Genomic DNA, 25,517 nt, shown 5'->3' with positions numbered 1-25,517 from the left:
ATGGGGACCCCACCACTGCCACAGGCAGCCTGTGCCAGGGCTTGACAAGCCTTCTGATGAAGAAATTTTTCCTAATATCTCATCTAAACCTCCTTGGCACAATTTGAGGCCACTTCCTCATGGTTTATACTACAAATTTAGAGTTACACTCCTTAAATTTCCTCCTGTTTTGTACTAGTGTGAGGCGTCTAGCCTAATACAGCCTTTTGCTTTACTGAACTGAGTATGGATTAGGATCCTATTTTTGTCACTTACCTATATGAATATACCCTCTGGTTCCAATAGGACAGTTCAAAAGATGGAGTGAGTTATATCTTGTAGGTATATAGTGGTTTATTTTTAATTGAGAAAGAATTTTTATGGGTGCTAAGCTTTATTTTCTGCATTTCAGAGCAGTAGGAAATCTGGTTCTGAAAATGTCTTCCCATTAGAACTGAGATCATTTACTGTGGTGGATCCTCAAGGCAGTGCCTGCTCTCTACTCAAGTGCAAGTGCATGGGCTTTGGAACAGGACTGGTTCCAGATGGCTGAGGACTTACACTGCAAGTGAGGAAGTATTTTCAATAAACATGTTCTGGTATGCGTGAAGACTCTTAAAGAAGAGGATCAGAGAGTCCAAGCTGTACTACTCCTACAGGACAAGATAGTTAATTTTCAGATTTTTAAAAATACGTATTTTCTGTTCTTGTTAAGCTCTGCCTCACTAAAGGAAATAATTTTTGTTTCACACAAAGCCTTCTTTGTGCAACAGGAGAACAGCAGTGGAGTTCCAGCCTCTTCTGCCTGTTTTCTCGTTCTGCAGAGCACATGTGAGATTCCAGGACAGGCCAGGCTGACAGACGTGTGTTGGCCTGGTCCAGGAGGTGAGGGTGTTGCACCTCTTCACCAGCCTCAGCAGGTCAGCCTTGTGTCCGTGCACAACTATGCAAATGCAGCCTTGGTGAAGTATTCTTGGGATGTCTGGTCATAGTTGAGCCTTTTTTCTTTAAGGCAAAGAAAGACAAAAGTGTCTCCCATGACTTCTAACCTACTGTGACACCCTTATCACTAAGATAAAGTGACTCCATTAGCAGTGCAAGGTTACATAGCCCTGACATCTGTGTACCCTGTAATCCCTACGTATAGAACTCTTGTCTGTAACCAATGGTGATTACTTTTCTTTTTGCTCTTTGGAAACATAATTTACCATGTTAAGGAAGACCTTTGAGTTCTTCACAAAATGAGCTTGTTAAGCTCTAGATCTTCACTTTATTTTGACAGAAAAGTAGAAATGTCTTATGTTTCTTGGATTACTGTTTTATAATCTTAACTAATTAAAAACAAAATCCAAATTCTGCCTTGGCAACATTTATTCATTCAGAATCCCAGAATTATCAAGACCAAGTTACTAATGATAAACTTTAATAGAATCTTGTTGTGTATGTTACTTAGCAACATACTGTTTAGAAGCTTGTCATGGTTTAACCCCAGCTGACAGCTCAGCCCCACACAGCCACTTGCTCACTTCCCCCTTGATGGGATGGGGGAGACAGTCGTAAGGTACGAGTGAGAAAACTCCTGAGTTAAGAACAGTTTAGTAATTAATAATAATAAATTGTAATGAAAATTGGGTGGAAACTCATTTCTGTTGTGATAATCTTTTTATATTCATTGCAGGTTAATCATAGGCTGGATTAATCAGCAACCCACTTACAAAGTCTGCTTGTGAAAAATGCTGTAATGGCTTTGTAATTGTAATGGTTCCACATCTTAATTTTCCCTGAGCCCTTTGTATGCCCCTAAGTAGTGCTCCTTTAGTAAGGCCTATGTCTCCATTTTAGGGCAGAGTGTAATTGATGGAAATCCTGGGAGTTAATGGAGAGTTAACACAGAAAACCCCAAGGTGTTTGGCCTGACAGGCAAGTGCCACTGTTGACGTGGCTGCAGTTTCCTCAGACAGTGCCTGCCTTTTGGGAGGAAACTACCCTGTGACTCAGCACAGACACTAGGGAAGGGCTGTGGTGTTTTGGTTTGTCAGGTTGTTGGTTTTTTTGTCCTCACCTTTAGTGGAAACTTCCAGTATTTTTCTTTTGTTTCCTCTGACTTTGTGCTTATGGTGAGTCAAGAGCGGGACTACTTGTCTGCCATGAAGATCTGTTAAAAAAGAAAGCTGGTTTACTTCCCTTTTTACCTTACCATTTATAAGTCTCTTATTGGAAGAGCTCTCTTCTGGAACCAGTACACAAACCAAATCCGGCTCTGCCAAAGCCTTCAGATTTGCCTTGGAGGGCACGATGCCTTAGTTCAGTTGCCGTCGCTGCAGAGTGCCTTGTGCCTTTGCTGCTGTGCCACCAGGGGCTGTCACTGAGCGTTGTCGTCTTCTGCCGTAGGCAGGTGCCTGTCACCTGAAAATGGTATTTCAGGAGCTGCTGTGGAAGATTTGAGAGCCAGAGGTCATGGGAGGCAGCGACGCACGAGCGAGCACAGCAGAACCTGTTTAGTCGCAGCCTAATTATCACTAGAGGGAGCTGGTGGAATTCTTGGGACTCTGCGTCTTCTGAGCGCTGGCAGAAAGTCCCGCGGGCAGGACCCGAGCCCAGAGGAGACGGCTGTGTGAGGGAACGCTGCTCTGGAATGAACCCGTCTGTAGTTCTGCAGCGTTAACTTCCGTGTTTTGCTGCACGAGTGACACGACTGCTTTTAGCTGTAATTATAGTACAAAGGAAAACTCCTAATTCAGGAACTTAGTCTTTCCCCACCTTCCGAGCCAATTGCAGTTCATTAGAATGGCACCACATCTTTGAGTTTGAAGGACCTTGTGAAGGAGCAGCCGCACTAAAGCACCGTATCTAGTACAGGCACCGTACGGCAAACAGATGTTTTGCAGATTTACACACAATAGTCTCAGTTGTGTTGTTCCAGTATGTTACCTTAAAAAAAGACTAAGAATTAATTAACTCATAATCAGCATTAAATGTATTTTCTTCTGCTTTTCTCTGTTAAACGTTGCTCAAGTGAAAAGGCATCTTTGGTGGTCTGATTTATTATTTAACCATAGTTTTTAATTGTTGGGGGGTTATTTTTTGAATAATTTTTAATGATGTTTTGAGTTTTTTAATAATTCTGTCCTATTAAATATGTATGCTACCTTTGTATAGCATTTTTGAGGTCTTGATGGACCACTTGGAGGAGCATGACAGAAATAGTTGGCTTTGTGATTGACAGCCATTTTAAGGACCAGCTGGTAGAAAAAATTCAGTGCACTGTGTATATGTTGTTAAGTGGACTTCAGAGTCCTAACTGAAATGATGATAGCAAAGGTTCATGGAAGGGTGGGACTGAAGTTTAGGAAATGATCTTTCAAAAGTCTTGTGGTCATGTCTGATTTGCTTTTCTCATTGTGATTCAACTACTACCAATACTGAAAGATAGGCAAGAACAGGCAGCATGCTGCAGTATCAGTCATGCAAAGGTGAAAGACACGTTCAGTTTACACATTCAATTTTCCATCCTTCTGCTATGGAATCAATACATAGACTGTTCTCAGCCAAGCAGCAGCTGTGGGACTGTTCAGCAAGAATCATTTAAAAAATTTGATATGAACTTACTAACGGCTAATTCCAGAGACAAGACTGTGTGAGCAATGCATGAAGCATATGCTAAAGAAACAAAACGGGGAATGAATTTCTTGGGTTTCTGTTTTCTTCCCTTTGTTTTAAGCCTACAGATCTAAAATATGTGGTATGATAGGGGTGATCTTTTTTTTACTAGATCGTAGCCTCACTACCCACAGGATCACTATATGAGAAACAGAAAGGTGCTTAATGTCTGACTTCAGTACCACAAAAGCCAAGACATAATGGTGGTATTTTTTGTTCCATGTTCTCAGTTGGCTGTCTTTTACTGGATGCCTGGTTTGTGCAGGTTGCTGCAGGGAGTGGGAGACATCAGTGGCACATGGTGAGTCTGAAGACTCTATTCATCATGCTGGGCTATGCAGAGATCGTATGCTGAGCTAATGCCAATTTTCTAATCCATACAGCCATTATAGCAAACACACTGTAGAGCAGAGGATGCTTATGGTGATGCAGTGATGGTAAAGCCTCATGCTTGTTTAATTTTTGCAAGAATGTCACACTTTTAGGGATAGACTAGAAACAGAAAATGCAAACCTGTATGTAAATAGTACAGTACAAGGGAAACAAACTTTTGTTGGCTATTTTGCATGGCCAAGGTTTCGCCCACAGGCTGTGGCAGAAATAGAAATAGCATTTGATTGTCCTGTGTCCTACTTTTATCATCATAACACTGTTGTAAGAATTAATGAATGCAGGCTACAGCATGGGTTTTGTATGTCACCAGAAAACAGTTTTTGAAGTGGTTTATTTGATCATGGCATTGCAACTCTATGGTAGTAATAGTTATTTTTAAGTAAGGTTTATGGGTTCTTCTTTAGAGGGAGGAATTTCTATACACTCATTTAGTTGTAGCTCTGCCCTGATTGTAAGCTTTTGAGTCTCCAAACTGGTTGGTTAAATGTCAAAACTACTTTTGTTGCATCATTGCTGACTCAGCATTGTTATTAATAAATTAATTCTTCTCTGTATGTGTCAATGTGTGTTGTTGCACAGAAGTGTGGGCAGTCACTCCAAGCTGATTTCTGTGGCTCAGATCAGTTTTCTCTCTCAAGGTGGTGGCAGAGGTAGCAAGCAAGCACACGCATGTTACAGCCGTGTAAGGAACAACTGCTCTCATGTGCTCGTGGCAACAGGTGCTTGCTCGTACTCATTAAGTAGCTCATTAGTTCATCTGAGGAGCTGTGAGGTAATTAATAAAAGTAATCTAGAAACTTTCTTCTGTCTGTGGCCAGGAGACCACAGGCACCAAGGACTTCATGGGGAGCACTTTCCTCTCATGACCGTCCAGGTTGAGTTTGGCAACCAACGTGCATTTGGGAGGTGGAGAGGACAGTCACAGCTACAGCATAGTGTTGTAGTGGATGATGGCTGGGAAACATGGGCGATGCATCACTTGGACATGGAGAAATGGACCGGGTCAAAGGGAGTCAGGGCTGTTCTAAGGTCACCAAAGCTCTGCCTGCATAGCTGGCCATGAGCCTGCCCTTAAATTAGCACATTCCCGGTATTTTCCCAGCAGTTGTCTGAGCTAGTATTGGCCTCTGTGAGCAGCCACCTACTAAACAGTAAAAGAACAGGTGAGAATGGCTTACAAGGGAATAGAAGTGAGAATTCATAACCTCTGTCAGTACACATTGTGTTGCCCAGTCTTTCCAAATGCATCAGTGCAGCCCTTGGTGTTATGACTGTGTCTCATCTGCAGACGCCTGACAGTTACCACACCCTGCCAGTGCTTTCACAAGAAGCATTTCCCTCCATTAACCTTTTACTGATGGTGGGTGGGACCAGAAGTTCTGCAAGAAAAGTTTAATATTGAGCCTTTCTTGTAGAAGCTGTAGCATAGGGTGTCCAAATGGCAGTGGTGTTAGTGAGGTCCCCTTGATTCACATCTGATCAGGTTTTATAATTTAAAAAAATTGTATTTACTTCAAGGCTTCTTATTTGTTTCTCTCTGCATTGTTTTCAAGGCAGTTGGAAGACATGTCATGTGTCTGTTTCAGCTGTGTCTCTTGACTGCTGTCTTTTAGCAAACTGTGCCCAGGGGTGTCTATAAGGCAGTGTAAAGCAGTAGGACTGGCCATTTGGTGTGTTAGAAGAAACTACTGGGAACATTGTTGCGTGTTATGTTTTTCAATCCATTTTTCTGGCATCTTTAGGTCAGGAGCTTGCTTATATTTGCTTGGAAAACATTGATGCAGATGTTTTATCCTTTGTCTAGTTATAAGGAATGGGAACCTGTTCCGGTGCTAAAATAGTAAAAGAAAAAAGCCAACAGCAAATCATTGAGTTGGGGAGGATTAACAAACTTAGTGCTGGGGACTTGGCATAGCTGAGCTATAGAAATCTAATTTCCATGAAGGGAACAGCAGCCAGACTGTCCTGACAACGTGGCAGAGGGCTGAGGAAAGAGGGTTCTGTGGCATCCTCAGCTCACAGGAGTCTTACAGCATCAATGTACAGCAGGTTCAACTGTAGTAGCCCAGTGTCCAGCCGGGGAAACTGAGCTTGGTTTGCTTGACCCTGTTGCTGACAGCATGCTGTCTGGTGTCATGGGGCTGGGGCTCTGTCCAACTGGATACTTATTTTGCAGACAGCCTTCCTCCCGCCCTGCTTGATTTCCTCTTTAGTGGAGGGATGTAGGTGTTTCCAGGATTACTGTTGGCACTAAAATATATTAATGGAGTTCAGGTATCAACTTTTTTTGTGTGGCACTTTGCTGTTGCAGCTCACTTTCTTCTGTTGATTATGATGAAATCCCTTTGGGAATCTGGTTCAGGGTGGAGGTGCTAGATGTGGTTGTAATTTACTTTTGTAGGAGAAATATGATACTTCCCAGTTTTCTTTTTCTTGATAAAATTCTGTGGGGTTTGGGTAGGGGCTTTTTGATAAACTGCTCCCCTTTACAATAGGTAAACTTAGGACTTGTCCAAAAATATAGCAAGTGTTTCCACTGTTGAGCTGGAGAAAGTAATTTCTGTTATTTCTGTTGGGCTGGTTGAGGACCTGATACAGAAAGCTGGAGAATATTCAGCTTTTCAGAGCTTAAATGTAGAGAGCTCTTCTACTGTTTTTGAGATCTTCTGCTTTTTGGCATCAGGAAACACTAGTTTCTTTCTAACATCTCCATTTTGTGAAAGAAGTAGATTTCTGTCTTCCTGCTGCAACAGAAGAGCCAAAGCAACAAGGACTATTGAGGTGGGTTTTTTTTTTTATAGAGGGGCTACTGGATCCTTCCATGTGAAAATAGCCTTGGTATGAGATACCTCAATAATTGGACAAGGCATCTAATTTTAGCCACTTCTATGCATGGAGTTTTAGTGTCCTGCCCTATGCAGCACTGTTCTGCTGACAGACTTTAACCTGCAGAGTTGATGACCTGGGGACACAAGCCAGTTGCTGTAATTGTTTGTGAACTGTCTTGTCCTTTGGCAATGGTCCTACCTGCTGGACCTTAGTGTGCTATCAGAATTGCTTCACTGCCCCTTTGATGATCTTGTCCTTCCTGTACCACACTGTTATAGGTACTTCTAAGCCAGAGCTGAGGGCTGGACCTAGGATCTAAATTTAGGATTTAGTCTAGACTTCTACTGGATTTAATAACACTGGGTACTGGATTTTAATACGTGTTCTTTGTCTGTGGTAGGCATCAGAGCTACAGAAATTGTCCTGTGAGAGAGAAACAGCGGAGTTTCCCATGGGCCGTGGGGAAGCAAATGTGAGGGTGTACGCAATTATCTCACCTCTCCAAGTGCAAACTCTGTGGTTCTTGTATAAAACACTCAAAACCCAATTCTGGTTTTGTTTACACTAGTGTAAACTCAGATGGTGCTGGAGCATGTCACAGGCTGCCGCTTGGGCCCTGCTCTTTCTCAGGTTCAGAAGCCTGTGTTTACCTACTGCTTGTCTGTGAGTACATTTCGTAGTTTAAAACTCAGTATGTCCACGATGCATTCCAAAAATCCACTGCTGCTCAACTTGCCAAGCAGTAAAATTAGGATTTATGAAGCAAACAGGCCCACAAAGTAAAAAAGTTCAAGATTTTTGTAATCTATATGAACTACTATTGTATTGTTGGAGGGGTGTTGGTTCTAACTGCAGCCTGCAATGCCTCATATGCTTTATTTTAAATATAGAATTGATTTTAAATATAGGAAGTTCTTGATTATGTAAAATTTAATTCAATCAAGTGTTTAGAAAACCATTAAGTAGGTTATAAATAGAACAGTTTTTAAAGCTATGTCCCTGTGGCCATCTGTATGCTGTGGTTGTTGAGGCGGGAGGAAGGGTATTGGGTGGGGTGTTTTGTAGAGGAGTGGTTTGGGTTTTTTTGGTGTAACACAATAAAAGGACTTTTCAGTTGAGCAGCCATCTCCTTCTGCAGAGGAAACTTGCAGGTTAATGTTTATGCTTGTTTTAGTCATCAGAGGTGAGGTGCACAATAATGGCCAGCCTGTGTTTCTACAATTGGAGGATATTTCTCATGATGAAGGAAGTCTCCAAGGTCAGCAGCTACAATACCCGGAGAAGTTACATCACAAACATCACAGGCCCACAGCTGCACCAGGCTGCTCTCTCCCCACCCCTTCCCCCCGCCTTTTCTTTTTGTACACTCTATTTCAGCTTAAGTGTTGCTCACACCTCTTGCAAGTATACCGTGGATTTGATTTGGGCTTGTGTTTGCTGTGTTATTTAACTGTTAAACACCTTCCCCCCAAAAAAACCCCAAAACCAAACCTGAATGAGTGTTTTTGAAAAAATCTCACTATAGTTCTCTGATATCCTGTACATTCCCAAATTTAGTTTGTCTACTTCTGTTTTTGCAGTGAGAATTATGTTGTACTGTGATGATAGTAGCAGCAGCAGCACCTCCTGGATCTAGTCTGGGCCTGTGCATTTTACCTCTTGTCATGTGATGAGAGTGGGCATGACAGCTCACACCTCTCTGTTGAGCTGTGTATATGTGAAGAAGAAAACTTTGGGCTATTTTAGCAAAATCTGCATGAGGGAAAAGATAAAAGGCTAGATCTTAATTTTTATAGGTCCCTTTGTATCTCTCTTTACTATGCGAGTTAATCTTACTGGTACATGTAGTTCTGGAAACTCCTGATACAATCTGTTTCTCTCTTGGTACTTTTGTGTGTGTTTCTGTACATGATATTTCAGTGCAAGGACTGTCTTTTATAATCCTGCTTTTTTAAAGTAGTATTTTTAACCAGTGGTTCAGCTATTACCAAGCTCCTTACCAAATGGCTATTAATCTAAATTCAGCTTGTCTTATAATGGCAAGAATAAGGACACTCCTTAGAAGCCTACCTGTTAATTTTATTTGTTTTCTAACCTCCTGGTGAGGTTTGCTGTTGTTCCATCAAAAGGACAGCACAGTGAGAGATTGCTCTGCATGCTCCTCATTGCTGCAGACCTTATTCTGTTTATACCCAAAACTCTGACTCAGTACTGTTGATGTCAGCTCAGTCTTTCCCTGGCTTCATGTTGTTCTGAATCAGTCTATAAACCTAAAATTCAAAGCTTCTTCTAACAAAGAAAACAAAACCTTTTTTCTTCAGTTCTCAACAGAACTTGTGTTGTGGTTTAAGCCTGTTGTTCACGTCTAATCATGTTCACCAGTGATCATTTCAAGCATCATATATTAGAGTGAAATTACCTAGTATTCAATGTTTCCTTGATTGCGTTTGGTTCATCAACAATTACTGCATTTAAAAAGGGTGGTGGCGTTCTGCCGTCCCTGCTCCCTCGCTCTGCAATTGGGAAGGGTGGTTAGGAAGGGTTGTAAACGTCATCCAGGTAGCTAAGGTAATCCCTGGTATTTAAGGAGGTGAGAATAAACACTGGTCTTCTTTTAGGTGTGGACAGGTATGAGATTGACTAGTCTGATCCGGCCTAAGGAGAGTTTGTAAAGCTGAGGACATGTGTTTTGGAAGGTGTGCTAGATGTGTTGGTTATAAGTTGCTCATCCTTGCCCTGCTCTGCATCGTGGCCAACATTTTACTTTATTTTCCCAATGGCGAAACAAGATTTGCTTCAGAGCATCACCTTGGCAAATACGTAGAGTGCCTTCATGGCATTCTAGGTGGAGGCTTTCTGGTAAGTAATGACCTGGTGGCTTTTTGCAAGTTTATTTTGGAGCTATTTGGTATGGCTCTTCTTTTACCAATTGCATTAAATTATTCATATCTCATCAGCAGGAAACTCTGTAGTTGTATAAAAAAAATTAGCTATATTATCCTAGAGGTGTTATTAATTACTGTTGGTTATCTTATCTGCAAGATTATGTCAGTTTAAAGCTAAAAAAATCATAGGGTCTAGGTCACAGAATCTAAATGCAAGCCAAGCCTCTCAGCAGGTCACAGTTTGCATAAAGGGTTAATTTTTTTTTTTTTGTTATTGAACCACTGTCCTTTTAAATCTCCCTAACTAACTATCATTTACTTACAATTCCTTAGTTTCTGTTATCTGAGAGGTTGACAGTTATTTCTCTGCCTTAGCTACTTATTGGACTTGATGATTTAAGGGTTGGACTTGATGATTTCAGAGGTCTTTTCCAACCTGGTTGATTTTATGATTCTTTTCAGAGGAATCAAGTAGCAGTTGTCAAAGCTTTGCATTTGAGTAACAGCAAAGGATGAAGAATCGAGTATGTTCATTATATGATATTGTTAATGTGAAGCTATTGTTTTCTACCTTTTCAGTTTTGTGGACCACATTGTAGCATGTTTAACTCCCCTGACTCCAGGCTTCCTTTTTCATCTGCTTTTAAAAGGCCTCAGAAAGAGGCTACAAGTCCTTTTCAACCCTTAACATTCTGTGATTCTGTGATCTTAAGGCATCTGCAAATCACAGGTTGGAAACAATTGTGCTCTATGTAGTGAGAGGAGTTTACAGTGTGTTACAGCCCCACTGGAACCTAGACTGAGATTTGCAAAGACTGGGCTTCACACAGAGAATAATACAAGTGAAATCAATGGAACTGCTCCTGCAACACACTTGTACAACTTCTTCTGGACCTGCAGCACTGGGGCTCAGCAGTAGGTTTGAGTAAGGGCTGACAAGTATGTGTCTGTTCAACTGGATAGTTCTTATTTTAGTTTCTTGTTAAATAAGTCTATCCAGTTTGCAGGTAACTCTTTACTCTTTCTGTATGATTTTCCAGAGTACTCCTGGGTGTAGATTCTTTATAAGTGGACTCTATTAAAGTGCTGTTTGTGCTGGTGGGAGGATCCTCTTTTTAATCAGCTCTGCTCCTTCTTAATTTTATGCTAAAAGCTCTGGAGTATGGATAATTTATGTTTCTTACAGATAGCTTCTGCTATGTTACTTTGCATTTCTGTCACTGGAAACTGGTTGTGAAAACTTGGAGAAAGGTAGATATCTGTAATGAGATGTTTGCCTGAATTGGGCAAAATATTGCTAGACTTTCTACACCAGTCGGACTGGTTTGTCACACAAGCAGTGATGACTGCTCTTAAGTAACTAGTATATTGGCAGTAGCTGTTTTTTAGATAAATAATTGAGACATCTTGTAGGCTCATTTAGCAGAAAGTGAATGCCTTCTTTTGCAAAGCATTTTGTTTGCAGGATACAGCCTTAAATGTGAGCAAAAGCTTTCAAAGCTGAAATACTTCAAATGGACCAATACATCAACAGGCTCTTTCTGCACTTAAGTGCTGTGTATAAACAAAGTGGCAGTAGAAATACACCTGTCCTGGGGTATCCTGGCAAGACGACTACTGTGTTAAATAGGAGTAAAGCTGAATCACCTGTACGGGCTGACCATCAAGAAGTAACATAAATGAATGCAGTGTGAGACTGTTTTATCTGCCCTCTCTGTGCAACCAGAACGAATGCTGTGTTTGCTCCATACCCAGGTACTCATTCCAGCTGCAGTGTTCATTGGGCTGCACAACGGGGACTGCTGTGGCTGCTATGGCCATGGGGGCTGTGGGAAGAGCTGTGTGGTAAGTGAGCCTGTACACCCCAGTCCCAGCTAGTCCCAAACACAAGATGATGGCTGTGCTGAAAGTTCATGTTTGTCTGCTGTGCAGATGCTGTCCTCGGTTCTGGCAGCCTTTGTTGGGATCCTTGGCTCTGGATACTGTATAATCATTTCAGCACTGGGCTTGTCTCAAGGACCATATTGTTTTACCCACCTACAGAGAAACTGGATCTATCCTTTCACTGATTCCTCTGGAGGGTAAGTTGTCTGTTCTTGAGGATGTTATATCTTACCCCACATACACATGGGCTTTATTCCAGTACCTTTCAGCAATAACCAGTAACCATATATCAAAATTCATTCATAATTTTATGCTTCTCGCTCACTAAGAGCTAAACAAATGGCATCAGTTACCCACACTGCTATAATAGGAAACCAAATCAATAGAAAAAAAAATAATTATATATATAGTATATAATATATATACTATATACTCTATGTATATATTATATATATATAATTAAATCTTTATATCATATACTGTTCATGTCCCTGAACATCTCTAACAAAGTATGAAGTTTTATGACTTTGAGGGATTTTCAACCTATGAATAGTGGTTGTTATGAAATTTGTCATATGATTTGTGTAAGACTCTGCTTTGTCAGGCTTGCTTCTGAAGTTGCTTTGTGTTAGCATGAAGTGGTACAATGGCTGACAGAGCTCAAGGAGTGTTTGGACGATACTGTCAGGCACATGGTGTGACTCTTAGGGATGGTCCTGTGCAAGGCCAGGAGTTGGACTTGATGATCCTTGTGGGTCCCTTCCAACTCAGCATATTTGGTGATTCTGTGAAACTTTGCATGGAATAAACACTGCTTTTTCAGTTCCCACTTGGAGTGAATATCCCTGGTGCAGTTACAGACTAGGCATAATTTGGTTCTAGTGTATGATAAGCATCCGCTCTGACACAACGTTAATACACTTTTAATTGCTGTGTACAGGTACTTGTTTGAGTATAACAAGTGGTCTGAATGTCAAGAACCTCAAAACATCGTGCAGTGGAATGTCACCCTCTTTTCCATCCTCCTTGTCTTGGGAGGAATAGAGTTCATTCTGTGCTTCGTACAGCTAATCAATGGCATTCTTGGAGGACTGTGTGGGTTGTGCAGTCACGAGGAGGTAAGTCAGTGGTAGTTATAACCCCGCTTCTCGGATGAACATGAAACAGTATTATTACTGATGCTACTGTGGAGTCTTACTCAGCAGTTACTTTTTAGATATTCATAAGCAACAAGTTCCCTGTGCAACACATTTTATAGCCCAGTTGTGTTTAGCATTTTCATGTAGTGTTTGGCCATGTGCATTCAGCTGATTTTTCAGCTCTCACAGTGACATTAGTCTGCATGGGAGCAAGGAGCTGGAAGGCTTTTGTCTGCCCAGTGGCACATGTGATCATCAGCACTATATAGGTGATATAACTGAGACACTGATCTCTTGGTGGTTGTGGTCTTTGCCTAAACCATGGTTGCATAGTGTGATGCTTGTTCTAACTATATTGCATTAGCCTTGTGTTTTGCCCACAGCAGCTCATAAACTACTGATAATATGCTGCATGTAATGAAAACTGCAGCATCCTGGCCTTGCTTAGTAAAAGTAAGATAAGAGAAGGAATTAAATTTTACAGCTAATAAAATCTGCAGACAGGTCTGAAGGGTTTTTGAAGGTGGATTTTTTTGAGTGAGGAAAGGGAATTTCCTCCAAATTTCTTTAAAGCCTTGTTAAACAGTTTGGCCATATTGTTAAAATCAGTGTCATAGTGGTAGTGTTGGCTTAAGGTATGAACTAGATATCATTTGTATCACACATTGTAGGTAAGAATGTGTTTCACATTTTTAATTGATATAGTTGAGTGTTGGGGCTTTTTCAAAGCTATTGCTGTCTTCTTCCTCCTGTCTTTCATGGTCTAACTGCAGTACAGAAGAGGCATGCTATGGTTGTCTAAATTTGGTCAGGTTAATTTTTTCATTTATATTTGGGACACAATATTAGCATTCTTTCCATTAATATGTTAATATGTTTCTTTCTTTTTGTTCCCCCTGCAGACATATGTTTGCTAGAAACCTGACAATGCATTGACGTCGGTGGGTGTGTGTATAATGTAATGAGCATTCTGTGGATTTTTTTTAAACATTCCATGCATACTGAAATACACATTGTTGTCAAACTGTGCTGTTGCCATCAATTTAACTGACTTGGGGCCAGCCTTTGTTATTGGAGTCATATGCAGGTTTGTCACTAACCTGCCTGTACTTAAAGGCAAAATGTATGCTGAATTTCTTTGGTTCATTTTATCTTAGTACAGGCAGTTGCCTGAACACATCACTAAAGAGGCTTTATTTATTTTTTTCTTTATACTGACACAACGGCTCTGTACTTTATCTCGCTTTCCCAATAAAGTTGCTCTTTCATTCTGATCTTGGAATGAACCCAAACCAAATCTAGTCTGGCCTGGATATAAATGAATACTGGGGTTTGGGTAGATACATGCACTTCACCTTTTCAGGATTTTTCTGAACTTCCCCTGTATTTCACAAATAAAGATTTGTATTAAAAATACCCATCAGGTGTCAATGATTCCTTCCCTGCCCATGCTGAAACACTGCTTGCCTGGTCTTGGAGTAAAGGACAGTGGTGGCATGAGAATGTGGATATAATGCAGTCAGGTTGTAACCTGCTTTTCCTCTCCAACAGGCTCTGCCAGAGTGGAACTGCTTCACTGCTTGGTTTGGATCATTTAGCTGAATCAACAAGGGTTCAGCAACAGCTCTGGGACAGATACAGCCGCACATGTGGAATCCTAGTCCTGGCTGGCAGTTCCCAAAGGGGTCCCTGTGCAGCTGAATCCAGCTATGAGTCCTCTCTTTCCCCCCAAGGGGGATCACCTTCTGACTGCTCCATTACAGGAGCATTACAGGACACAAAACAAAATGTGGGCCTGACTCTTGTTTTTTACCTCACTCAGTAGACCCTCAGGCCTCACAGTGTTGGGGGAATACAGTCCAAATTCAGGTCAGCAGAAACAGATTAATCTGAAATACCTGACTTCACCAGTAAGCAGCCTGGAGGCATCATTGTAAGCTACTGGGCAAGAACCTCTGAGGTATAGCTTGTAGCATATTAGAGTGAATGTTTTATCACAAGTAAATCTGAATAACGTGCTGCCAACAGCATTGCTGGCAAGGTCAGTATGCAGCTGGTAGTGGCAATTTTCAAGTGAAAACCAAAATGTGACGTGCTATTTACTTCAGAGAAATGAGTCTCACTTTTGGTATTTAGCTGTTAATGTTGTCTTTGAAAAGAGGCAAGTTGATTTCTATTTATGGGAGAAAAGCTCCCATGGGTATCAGTGCATCCTTAGGCCATTTGTAACTAAGAGGATTGTCTTTAAAGGTAGCCAGAAACTTGAGAGGTATCTCAGGCTGTCCACACAGTCGAATCTGCCCTGTACAAATGAGTATCTGAAAAAAAAGAAATTAACTGTGAAAACAAAATTGTACACACACATCCACAGCAGCAAAAGAACTCACAGATGGGAAGAGTTTGTGTTTAGAATCTCAGGAGACATGATTTTTGCAATAGCATTTATTCATACCTAAATACATAGAAGTAGTTGAGAGTTTTAATGACGTTTGTTGTATTTATCCCTGTCTTGCTCTGCTATGGGAGGAAGGAAGGACAATATGTGCATGCACATGTGTATACAGACAAAATTCCTTGCAGCTGTGCAATACAGTGTCTTTGTATGTGAAGAAACACTGTTTGAAAAAATATCTGCAAGTTTAAATGGGTGTGGAAGGAGAGAAGCGGAGAAGAGGATCCCCAGTGGAGCCAGGTATAATGCCATGCAACTCAGAGATTTTTGCCTTTATGCTTGCATAATGGTTATTTGTCTTTCTGGTACACACAATTAATTAAAGAACTGAAACAATTTTAGAAATTACAATAGATGGAATGACTGGGGTAGATTAGGATTTAAAACTTCAGCTCAGATCCGTGTAGCACTAATGCACAACACTGCTACTCATTATTTATGTTGTTATGTAAAAAAAGGACAGTTGGATGCCTTTGTTGCCTGGTGCCTAACACAGTGTTTTGGGAGGTTTATCAACTATATTGTGGAGAAGCAGTTGGTTTAGGTTGTATTCATTTCAGCTGGCAGAGAAGTCACTCATCCAGAGTAAACATGACTTTTCGGTAACAGTCTTGGCATCAACTCATGGATAGTGACAGCAACAGGAAAGCAGTGCTTGCAACACTTGGTAAGATATTTGAGAAACTGTCTTACAGATTTGCTTAATTCTTAGTATAGAATGGTTGTTTCCTATTCTAGTGGTTTTGTGTGCCAGCAAAATAACCACACTATGATTTGGTATTTGCAGAGCTCAGTTTGAATACAAACTAAGTTGTGATCTGGACTGCTGTACTGCAGAACAAATGCTGCTTCAGGCATTGTTTCCCAAGTTACTTTCTTCTAATCAGAACAGCTTATAATAGAAGTAGCAGCAAATTTCGTTATAAAATAAGCTGCTTACTATTAATTTTGGCCTCTGCTTTTAGGAAAAAATATTTCAGCCTGTTACATGATCTCTGAGTTTTTAATAAAAGATCAGTCATGAAGATTTGTTGTGTGTACTTTTAATGCAGCTGTTTTCTCTGCTGTATAAGGCACAGCGTTGATGACAGGAGTTCTGTCTTTGCCTGTGAGTCTGAAAAGGCAGGTTTGCTACTACTTCTGATTGGAGGGAGACCTGAAAAAAAGTGTCCATAGTGATTAGAGAGTAAAACAGGAGATATGGGAAGATCAAAATGAAACCTCTTAGAAAAAGAGGAGAGTCACAGCAGAGAAGGGTAGAAAAACAGTGTAATTGTGTGAGTACCACCATGCCCATTTCCTTGTGTGATCTCATTCAAAGCAGTAGTATGGTATTAGTTACAATATGCAATCCCAAGAGCTTTTATGAGATGATGTGAGAAGCCTCATGCGTGCAGAACCTGAAACAGCTCATGAGGAAACAGAAGGAAAATGTATTGTGACATCATTGCTTCTAAAATCAGCCTTCCTGCATTTGATAGAGCCCCATTTTTTTGTTCTCTGACTACAACTTTCCTATTGAGTAAAGCCTAAGCTCATTCTAGAGTTACTTTTCTGATGACTCACAGGGGTGTAGACTGAAGGCTTGGGTCAAGCTGTGTTCAGACCACTCCAGCTCTGTGTTACTGGCGTAGATGTTTAGTTGCTCAGGGGTAAGGGAATGATGACACGTGACAATGGGGAAGCTGTGTGACTTTGGCTTTGCACAGTGCAAACAGCAGGCATTTCAAAAAAACAACCAGACCTTTTGTCCTGCACAAGAAGTCACGTGTACGTAGGTTAGGTCTGTAGCTGTGCAAGCTCAGCTGTAAGCACAGAATGAAACAATTGGAGAAATAGCAGGATTTGATTTGAAAAACAGTTGAGCCACGTAATGCTGTGTGAAAGAGTAATTGATTAAAAGTGTGACAGTAAGTCTGCCTGGCAGTTTCTAACCAGTGTTATTTGGGCTTCTGTACTCTCTGCACGATGGGCCAGACTCAGCCTGGTGTTTCTGTGCGACTGTCCCAAGTCAGCAACAAGTTTCCCCTTAGGGCTCTGTTACTAAATCTGTCGTGTGAGGCAAAGTGTGGCCTTCTATACAGAGACTGAATATTTCTCATCTGACAACCCCCTTCCCCATGCTGCATTGAGGCTGAACAACGTGCCTCTGTCCCAAACTGTCTGTGTTACAGTTTGTATTCTGGGGCGGAGGAGGGCATTTTTGAGCAGTCACTAGGAAATGAGAGCTCTGAATTTCCTTCCTGAGTCTGACTCCTAGATATATTTCATTTGGAAGATCACAAAGGAGGATCTTTTAGAAGGGAAATGGCTACTTAAAGACGTGCTTAGACAGGACAGCGAGTTTACATAGCAATATTCATCTGTTGTTCAGCTAACTATTAAACACTTCTGTCCCTGGAATCACACCCCAGTCACTGGTTCCTGTGAATATGAAATGACTGAAACAGGCTGGGGAGGTCAAAACACTTTTTATATTTAAAATCTTGTAATCTTTTGTTAGCTTAGAAGAGCAAAATTTCCAAAATTTCCAATTCTCTACAGAGATGGCTTTAGAGACATGTGGAAGCTGTTTGAGTTGCCTGCTGATACCTCTTGCACTTTGGAGTATTGTTGTGAACATCCTCCTGTACTTCCCGAATGGGAAAGCTCTGCATGCAGCCAGTTACCAGCTCCCCAGCTACGTGTGGTATTTTGAAGGGATCTGTTTCTCAGGTGTCATGGTAAGTGCTCATTCTATGGGTTTTTAGTGAATTGCATTCTACTGCAAATGATATTGGGTTACTCTTCAGCAATGCAATTGTGCTTTTAAAGAATATATGGATTACTTTGGCAAAATCACCATAGGCAAAAAACTCGATCAGATTTAAAAAAAAGTTAATATACTGAGCGACAAGCTAGGTAAACTATTTAATGTGTATACTATTTAATGTGTATACTATTTAACATGAGTGATTTTGCAGGGTGGGTTTTTTTCTGCTGTCTTTTTGTTTATGCATAATTTACGCTTGTATTATGAAGGCAGACACTATGTTGATTTAGTCCTCTAGGAAGGTTGAATTAGAGCTCTGTTACCAAAACAAAATGAAACAAAAACTTCTTGTAATGGTTCAGATGTTTTTCAGACCTGTATGTAGTCCCGTATTTAGAAGACTGGATACAGTTCACAATGCATCAGATGCCACTGTTGTCAGGTTGAATACAGAGAATTGTCTCACTGTGATTGTCATAGTAGGATTTTCCCCATTACATTTGTAGTATGTTCACCTGCAGTAATAAACTACCATGGAGTTGCCCGCTGTTCATGCTGTTCCCTATGTTCATAAAGAGCTGTATACTGAGGGATAGAAAGCAGTTATGTGATCAAAGTGCATTACACACAATCAGTGCTTAAAAAGGGCTCATCTGCATAAGTGAGGTTTTTTTATGAAGATGCTGAAGAGAGAGTTACTTCTTTTGAAATTGTGTATTCTCCATAAAGCAGAAGAAAAATCTTATCTTTTCTAGCAGAGGAAAAAAACCTATCAGACAGAGGATTCAAACAGAAAAACAGTTGCAAATTTGGGAAAAAGTTAACTGCAACAGTGATATTGATATTTTGAAGCACTTTTAGCCTTAGGATTATTACCAATTTATTAAAAATGCATATGTCATTGTGTTACCAACAGGTCAGCAGCATGCAAGAGGATAATGCTATGATTCAGAAACATTCCCTTCTCATATTTCCCCTTTCAAACTAGTGCCTCTCTGAGTGGCAGTTTGTGGTTCTGGAGTCTAGATCCTATTTATCAAAACGACTCTAGGATCAAGCTGAAATAATGCAGTAGTCTGAGAAAATCAGTATAGGTACTTGACAGAGAAAACAAATGAAAGTCCAGGTGAATTTAATTAGCAGCTTGCACTACTGACTTTTTCTAGCGTGACTGTGCTGGTAAGGAAGGCAATACCCTGATCCGTGTACCTGTGTCAGCAAGAAGCTGTTGAACTGATGTGGTTGTATCAATAAAACATCCTTCCTTTGGTTGGTATTGATTCTCTTACTTGTGAACTTGGTTTCATTGTTTCAGGTTCACTAGTGTAGCTGCGCCCAAGCTCATAGCACTTTACTGTGGTGGGAGACACTGTGCTCTTGTCTTTCAAGCACAAGTACAGTGACAGCCTAGTAAAGCCACTCCAGTTCCATGTGTGCCTTGAGTAATCGTGCTCTCCCACAGATCAGCTTTAAAATCTCAAGAGAGCACAAGAAATGCAGTCTCTGCTTTCCATAGGTAAAGGAGTCTTTGGCTTAGTATCTGCAGTCATCTCACTGACCTTATGATGTCCCCTTACAGATCCTTCTTTTGGCAGTAATTCTGATGACACTGGAGTGTAGCGTATTCTATCGGTGCTGCCAGAGTGAGAGCTGTAACAAAACCTACAGAGTGAGTCTATGTTTTATATCTCTGCATCTCCTTAGCTTTTGTTTTGAGTGCCTTCCTGCTCCCACGGTTCCAGCACATCCTTCTGCCCCCTCTACTGTTCGTTTTCACTTCCTTTCAAAGAGAAGGATTCTAAATTGGGTTACAAGGTCACAGAAAGTGTAGCTTCTTCCTTCTGATGCATAAGCAGGATGAAAGAAAACTAGACACATACTCCCCCTAAATCCTTGTAAAATAAACTAAGAATGTAAAAGGCCTGAGTATGTCAATAAAGTGCCCCAACTAAATAGATTCATGCCTTTGCCTGTCTTATTTGGAAGTTATTTTTTCCACTAATGACTCAATATATGCTATCTGGAATGCAGACTATTTAATACATGGTTGGGTTTCCTGTTGTATTTTGGGAAAAATTTTACAAAACTGCAAGTTTAAAAAAACCCACCCAAACAATATTGTAACTTATTATGGAACTGTCTTAAACAATGTCTTAATCTTTATTTTGCTTGTGTGTGCTTTTACTATTCTTTACCTGCTATTTTTCTTTTTGAATTTTGAATATTGAGAAAATCAAATGTGAAATTCAGCCCCAAGGAAGTAGCTAGGCAGACTGAATGACTGTTTGCTGTGGACACTGCCCCTCAGAGTAATACTTCTCTCTCTTTACTCCAGAGTTTTATTTCAATTGTGCTAGCCCTGCTTGGAGTTGCTTTCTCAGGATACAGTTGCATCATTTTTACCCTGGGTTTGATTCAAGGCCCTTTCTGTAATTCATCAAGTGGATGGGATTATATTTTCAAAGACACTGCTGGGGGGTAAGGAACATCAGTGTAACTCTTCTGCAAGAAATTGTTCATCAAAAAAATAGTCAGACACATTTTTCTTACTTCACACTGGTGTTTCTCTAACAGGTACCTCACAGATTACCCTGCCTGGTCTCGATGCACAGAACCTGCTAACATAGTGGAGTGGAATGTCATTTTACTCTCCATTCTCATAGCTCTCAGTGGGCTGCAGCTGATCATCTGTTTTCTCAAAGTGGCTGCTGAGTTGAAGCGAACGCTCTGTGGGACCTATTCTGTTTTTGTCCAGGTAACAAAACATCTGAGGTAAATTTCTTCAGCACCTCCAGGTCAGTTTAGCTACAGAAACTTCTCCTCCTAGTTGAGGACCTACCCTTTTGGTTTATACACTCTCTATGCTAGTGCATTTTTTTTACCAGAGGTTATGTATTGATAATACATTTTTTGGTTTTGATTAATCTGCTAATTCTTTGTGGTATACAGGAATTGGTGGCTGCTCACCCTGACCTTTAGGGCTAGGACTGAGAAAAAAAAAAAAGTGGCTGGGAATTCAGCACTGATGCCAAGTCCTTTACCCCTATGTCAGCAGAGTACTTTGCTGAGCACCTTTCTTCAAGCATTCAGTTTACAGACATTCTTACCATCATTGCTGTGGCTTTCACAGCAATGATGAGATTTGCACTTCCTTTTTTATTTGCAGGCTGGGATTCTCTGAAAATGGGAAGGAAATTGTCGCTGCTTCTCCCCCACCACCAGAAAAAGAGAGATGGCCTGTCCAACATCCGTGGTGGTAGATTTGAGTGCTACAAAGACAAATGAAACCTTTCTCTTCAATCTTTGTCTCTCAAGCCTCTCTGTTTTGGATGAAGTTGTTTGAACTGTTTGACATCTACATTTTATTTTGCCTGTCTTCTTGTCCCTGGCAGGGACTCTTCAATTTTTTAACCTCCAACTTGTTGTGACAATAGGGATGTTTGAATACCATGGAGCTACTTTTGTATTGAAACCACATTTCTTTTTTTTAATAAACTGCTGTAGAACTGCTTTAATACTCCCCTCTCATTGCTTAGACCATATGAACATTTGTGGTTCCGTAAGGGCCTGATTCAAAGCCCAGTATATCAGGAGGGGTTGTTAGTGCACTGCATGAAACCATGATTTCCTAAATGACTGAATTTTAGTTACAGAGAGACCATGATGGCCATGGAGGGCAGAGCTTACCCTGCTCCTTCCATCTTGGAAGTTCTTAACTGCAGAAAGCAATTACTGAAAAAAATCTATGAAGTCTTCCTGCAGCAAGAAAGTTAGCCAAGTCTGATTGACAGATTAAATACACAGCTCTGAAGTCAGCTGTGCTATTGGTACATGTTAGTAGCTGCACAGGGTTTCTTTTCACTTTATACTCAGAGGCAAAGGTTTTTTTCATTTTAGTCAAGTATGGTGTGACTTGATGGAGCATATGAGGAAAACTTGTGAGGACCCAGTGCTTGCTTATTAATGCTCTTCTAAGTGACCTGATGCCCTGACCTTGCTACAAGGGAAGGCTAAAGTTCCTGACAGTGATGATCAGATGAAAAAGAATAATCTGTATTAAATTAGCAGCTAAAAGGTACTTTTACTTTCTCAGAGAATTATTATTTCATTCCCAGTGAAAATTCAGGGATTCACAATGAAGTGGACATCTGGCTCATTTGCAGGTGCATGAGCAAGATTTGGCTGTATTCAGCACTCTGATTGTGAGAGAATGAACACCCAGTGGAAAGAGAAATATGGACTTCAGACTTGCAGTAATGCACATACCCCAATTACATCAGAACTAGTGGGATTCAGGTATATCAACGTCTAATATGAAACACTCTTAGAAAGCAAATCATACAATAAGTGTCAGCTTTGGGTAAGTTATTTATAAAAATATAGAATATATCAGTCATTTAATTCAGTTTAAGACAATATTAAGATTTTGCCTTCATATTCCTTTATCAGGTTGTTTTGAAAAGCTGATTTCTTCCTGTAGGATTTGATTTTAATTGCTTAGTTTCTATTAAGTTGCAAGAAGTAATAAAATAATTAATGATGTTTAAGAATGGAGCTAGTTTTTTGGGAGATGGTTTGAGGTGGCATAGCTGGTCAGAGGTGCATGATAAAAATACATTATTATAAAACGAGGACTCTGTCACTGCATACTTGTTTTTCTTTAGGCTTAAATATGCAACATATAATTCATCTACTTAAAAGCTAATCCTACATTCTCATGGATTTGTGAATACTGTTTGTGGGGAGAAGGAAAAGAGAGAAAACTTAACAATCAACCCATACTCCTACCAAACATCTTGGACAATCTTGAGGATTTCATGCCTGCAAACTGTGGAGCTGTCTTTAATTCATCCTTTTTTATCTGATTGTGTCTGGTGAATTTTCATTTCCACTCTACCACAGGCATCTCCTATTTTAGGGCCTTAAATTAAAGAAAGAAACATGTAGTTTATGTCTTGGTGAATTTCCTGATCTTGCAACCCCCTTTATTCATAATCCAGAATTTGCCATCTCTGTTGCCATAGTCAGATTCAACTGTGACTTGACAGTTCAGCTTTTAAATGCTCAGCTTATTAATTTGAAATTTGTTGTAAGAATACTAAAGGCTAACAGTTGTATTTCCAAATTTAACTGCCAGTTGCATGCAGGGCTTTTGGATGTAAAGCAAAGTTAAATTTGATCTAATCAATATAAGTCCTGATTCAATCCTAAATATTTTGTCTCTCACAAGAGATGCTATGAACTGTGCCTGGTAGCAAAAACAAGATTCCTGTAAAGAATATTAATTAACTGGCTTGAAATCTAGACATAAGCAATTACCCCGGTGGTGGTGTTGGAGGCAAGGTGACCATCGAGCTGCAGGACACGGACCTCCCCCAACAGCAGCAGGGAGAAGTGGCCCCCAGAGGCACTGCAGGGCTCACGCCACACTGGAATGGGAGAATCCCTTTTTTGCACAAGTGTTCCTGAACCTGAAGTGCACGTGCTGCCTGCTGAAATCCAGATGTAAAACACCCCAGGCTCACCTGGAAGAAAGCTGCAGTTTTGAGTTTATAAACTCCTGCCAGGGAGCAGTTAATGCTGAATCTGGCAGTAAGAGTTTCAGTATTATTTGTCCCTCACAGCCAGTGCATTTTGCGAGAGTATTGGGATGCTGTGTCTGGAAAAGTAATGCCATGTGTTTAAAGACTGCAACTGGAAATTGCTGTAGAGACTTGGTTTTGACCACAAGTAATTGTGGGTAGAGCTTTGTGGTAAAATACTGTGGAACCCCAACCACAACTTTTCATTTTGGGGTTTATTAATCCTTATGTAGGTAAAAGTGACTCTTTGAAGTACCATTTCCTGATTGTTAATTCTTCTCATGTTGGATGGTTTTCCACATTGAGGAAGAATAGGGGAGGTGCCCCAGATCTTTAAAGGGTGTTTGACTGTAGAGGTTTGCAGGTGGCCAGAGCACCAGCACAGGCAGCAGGAGATAGACACACATCATTCAGATCTAGGAATTGTTAAATGGTGGGGGTTCAATTCAATTTCACTGGGAGACTTTATTGAGACCTCTTTGTCAGAATGTTCCATTTTTGGGTTGGTTTGTTCTTTTTTCTTTCAAGGAAAATTTTTGAAGTAAAATATCAGCTTTATATTTTCAATGCAATTTTGGGGATTTTCAACAGCTTCAATATGAGAAATAAGGTAAAGTGGTATAAAACAATAATGGGATATTCATAACATCAAACTGCAGACTCAAAATTTAACCAATTAAATCAGGCCTTTTTAGGCCCTGTCTATGAGAGGAGAGAGGTCCCTGCTCTTCAGACGCCCTCTGAAGATAATACAGGGTTGGGAAGCTCAGGTACTGTGGTCAGTTTTTTGAGTTCCTCAAGAAAAAGATAATAGGAGTGTGCTTGGGCACACAGATGTCTGAAAGTTTGGGGGAGGCACCCTAAAAGTGAGAATGGAAAAATCTTACCTTTCAGAAGTTTTTGCTATATTTTAAATAAGAACAACATGTAGTTCTTTTGCAAATCACGTAAGAGTAATTTAGAGGATTCAAGGGTCTGAGGAAAGAAATGCTCATATTTTTACCCTCAAATAAATGTGGAGATTTCAAGGGTATTGCTTGTTTGCTTTTTTGTCTTCCTCAATCCAATGGCAACCTGAAGAAATATAAACCAAATAGGCCACATATGCATGAACAACTCTGTTAGCTGAGAATTTAAGTAGTGACTTTGAATTTAAGTAGTGTAACATTTTCTCATTTTTACCTCAGTTAATTTACAGATGGGTCACATGCAACTGGGATAAGCTGATCTTTCCACTGCACCACTGACCGTCATCCATGGCAAAGAAAAAAATTCCTACAGAAATCATTTTGAGCATGTGTCACCAACCCACAAAACTCCAGAATTTCATCATAGATTTGGTCAGATTTCAAAATCTTGGCTTTGGCCACAGTAATTTAGGCAGAAGCAGAGTCCTCCATTTAGTGCAGATCTGTAGAATGTTCCAAAAGGTGAGATTATGAAATTCAGTATTCTGACAGTGCCTGATTTTTTTTATATGAATGATGATTAAAATTGGTAATTTATCTGTATACCACAGTTCTGGTAAACAAGGCTTAGATTTGTATATCATGAAAGGAAAGCTGCTGTACTTTAGTTATGTTCTGAATCTTAGTCTTCTATCCAAAATAATAATAATTTTTCTGACCAGTATTAAAATAGCTTCAGAGAAGATTGTGGTTACTACAGGTATTTTTGAATTGCCATACAATGGAAAATGTAATTTAGAATGACTGTGTCAGTGCTCAGAGCACAGACAAGATTTTTTAAGAATTCCCAAGTGACTGAAAATACATGTTTTTCTGAATAGAAGTTTACAGGTGGCTGTGTTTGTCTAAAGCTTCAGACACAACCACGTTGTATGAATATATGCTCAGAAAAAGTGCCCTTACAAACTTTAGTTAGGTGGTTTTTAAACATTCCATATTTAAGGTCCAATTTTGTTCTTAATTTTCAATGAGACTAACAGGTACAAAATGATTA

The 25,517-nt window shown here is 40.3% G+C and overlaps 2 protein-coding genes and 1 long non-coding RNA gene across 5 annotated transcripts; 2 read left to right on the top strand and 1 right to left on the bottom strand.

Annotated features, from left to right (window-relative positions):
* Positions 1 to 314: 314 nt before the first annotated feature.
* LOC135419342 (uncharacterized) lies at positions 315 to 2,521 on the bottom strand. The gene is made up of 3 exons (XR_010432950.1): positions 2,229 to 2,521; positions 2,042 to 2,134; positions 315 to 984 (listed from the first exon to the last, which is right to left on the bottom strand). It is a non-coding gene; the product is annotated as an uncharacterized LOC135419342 (long non-coding RNA).
* On the top strand, positions 2,482 to 14,185 carry TM4SF1 (transmembrane 4 L six family member 1). Of its 2 annotated transcripts, none has more exons than XM_064665621.1 (5): positions 2,482 to 3,940; positions 11,502 to 11,591; positions 11,679 to 11,827; positions 12,571 to 12,748; positions 13,672 to 14,185. In XM_064665621.1, exons 1-5 carry the CDS (start codon positions 3,860 to 3,862, stop codon positions 13,684 to 13,686), a joined length of 513 nt encoding a protein of 170 aa, XP_064521691.1. In that variant the 5' UTR covers positions 2,482 to 3,859; the 3' UTR covers positions 13,687 to 14,185. The 2 variants fall into 2 exon arrangements, with proteins under 2 accessions (XP_064521691.1, XP_064521690.1); XM_064665620.1 differs by lacking the exon at positions 2,482 to 3,940 and adding an exon at positions 7,048 to 9,720.
* Positions 14,186 to 14,314: 129 nt separating this feature from the next.
* On the top strand, positions 14,315 to 22,604 carry TM4SF18 (transmembrane 4 L six family member 18). 2 transcript variants are annotated; one of them, XM_064665619.1, is made up of 7 exons: positions 14,315 to 15,461; positions 15,782 to 15,888; positions 17,725 to 17,944; positions 19,553 to 19,642; positions 20,309 to 20,451; positions 20,548 to 20,728; positions 21,140 to 21,483. In XM_064665619.1, the coding sequence occupies exons 3-7, from the start codon at positions 17,768 to 17,770 to the stop codon at positions 21,152 to 21,154; spliced, it is 606 nt and encodes a 201-aa protein (XP_064521689.1). In that variant the 5' UTR covers positions 14,315 to 15,461; positions 15,782 to 15,888; positions 17,725 to 17,767; the 3' UTR covers positions 21,155 to 21,483. The 2 variants fall into 2 exon arrangements, with proteins under 2 accessions (XP_064521689.1, XP_064521688.1); XM_064665618.1 differs by lacking the exon at positions 15,782 to 15,888 and having other exon boundaries at positions 21,140 to 22,604.
* Positions 22,605 to 25,517: the final 2,913 nt, after the last annotated feature.

The sequence above is a fragment of the Pseudopipra pipra genome, chromosome 10 (assembly GCF_036250125.1).
Source record: "Pseudopipra pipra isolate bDixPip1 chromosome 10, bDixPip1.hap1, whole genome shotgun sequence".
Classification (NCBI taxonomy): domain Eukaryota; kingdom Metazoa; phylum Chordata; class Aves; order Passeriformes; family Pipridae; genus Pseudopipra; species Pseudopipra pipra.
Note: the sequence above shows the minus strand (reverse complement) of the source record. Positions and strands in the feature narration are given on the sequence as shown.

Excerpts from the sequence above, each read along its gene's own strand:
- TM4SF1 (XM_064665620.1), top strand. The coding sequence starts at position 9,544 with ATGTGTTTTGGAAGGTGTGCTAGATGTGTTGGTTATAAGTTGCTCATC. Across the intron at positions 11,592-11,678 it reads GCTGTGGGAAGAGCTGTGTG|ATGCTGTCCTCGGTTCTGGC; the intron begins GTAAGTGAGCCT and ends TCTGCTGTGCAG. Across the intron at positions 11,828-12,570 it reads TTCACTGATTCCTCTGGAGG|GTACTTGTTTGAGTATAACA; the intron begins GTAAGTTGTCTG and ends TGCTGTGTACAG.
- TM4SF18 (XM_064665618.1), top strand. The coding sequence starts at position 15,289 with ATGGGAGGAAGGAAGGACAATATGTGCATGCACATGTGTATACAGACA. Across the intron at positions 15,462-17,724 it reads AGGATCCCCAGTGGAGCCAG|CTTAGAAGAGCAAAATTTCC; the intron begins GTATAATGCCAT and ends ATCTTTTGTTAG. Across the intron at positions 19,643-20,308 it reads GCTGTAACAAAACCTACAGA|AGTTTTATTTCAATTGTGCT; the intron begins GTGAGTCTATGT and ends TCTTTACTCCAG.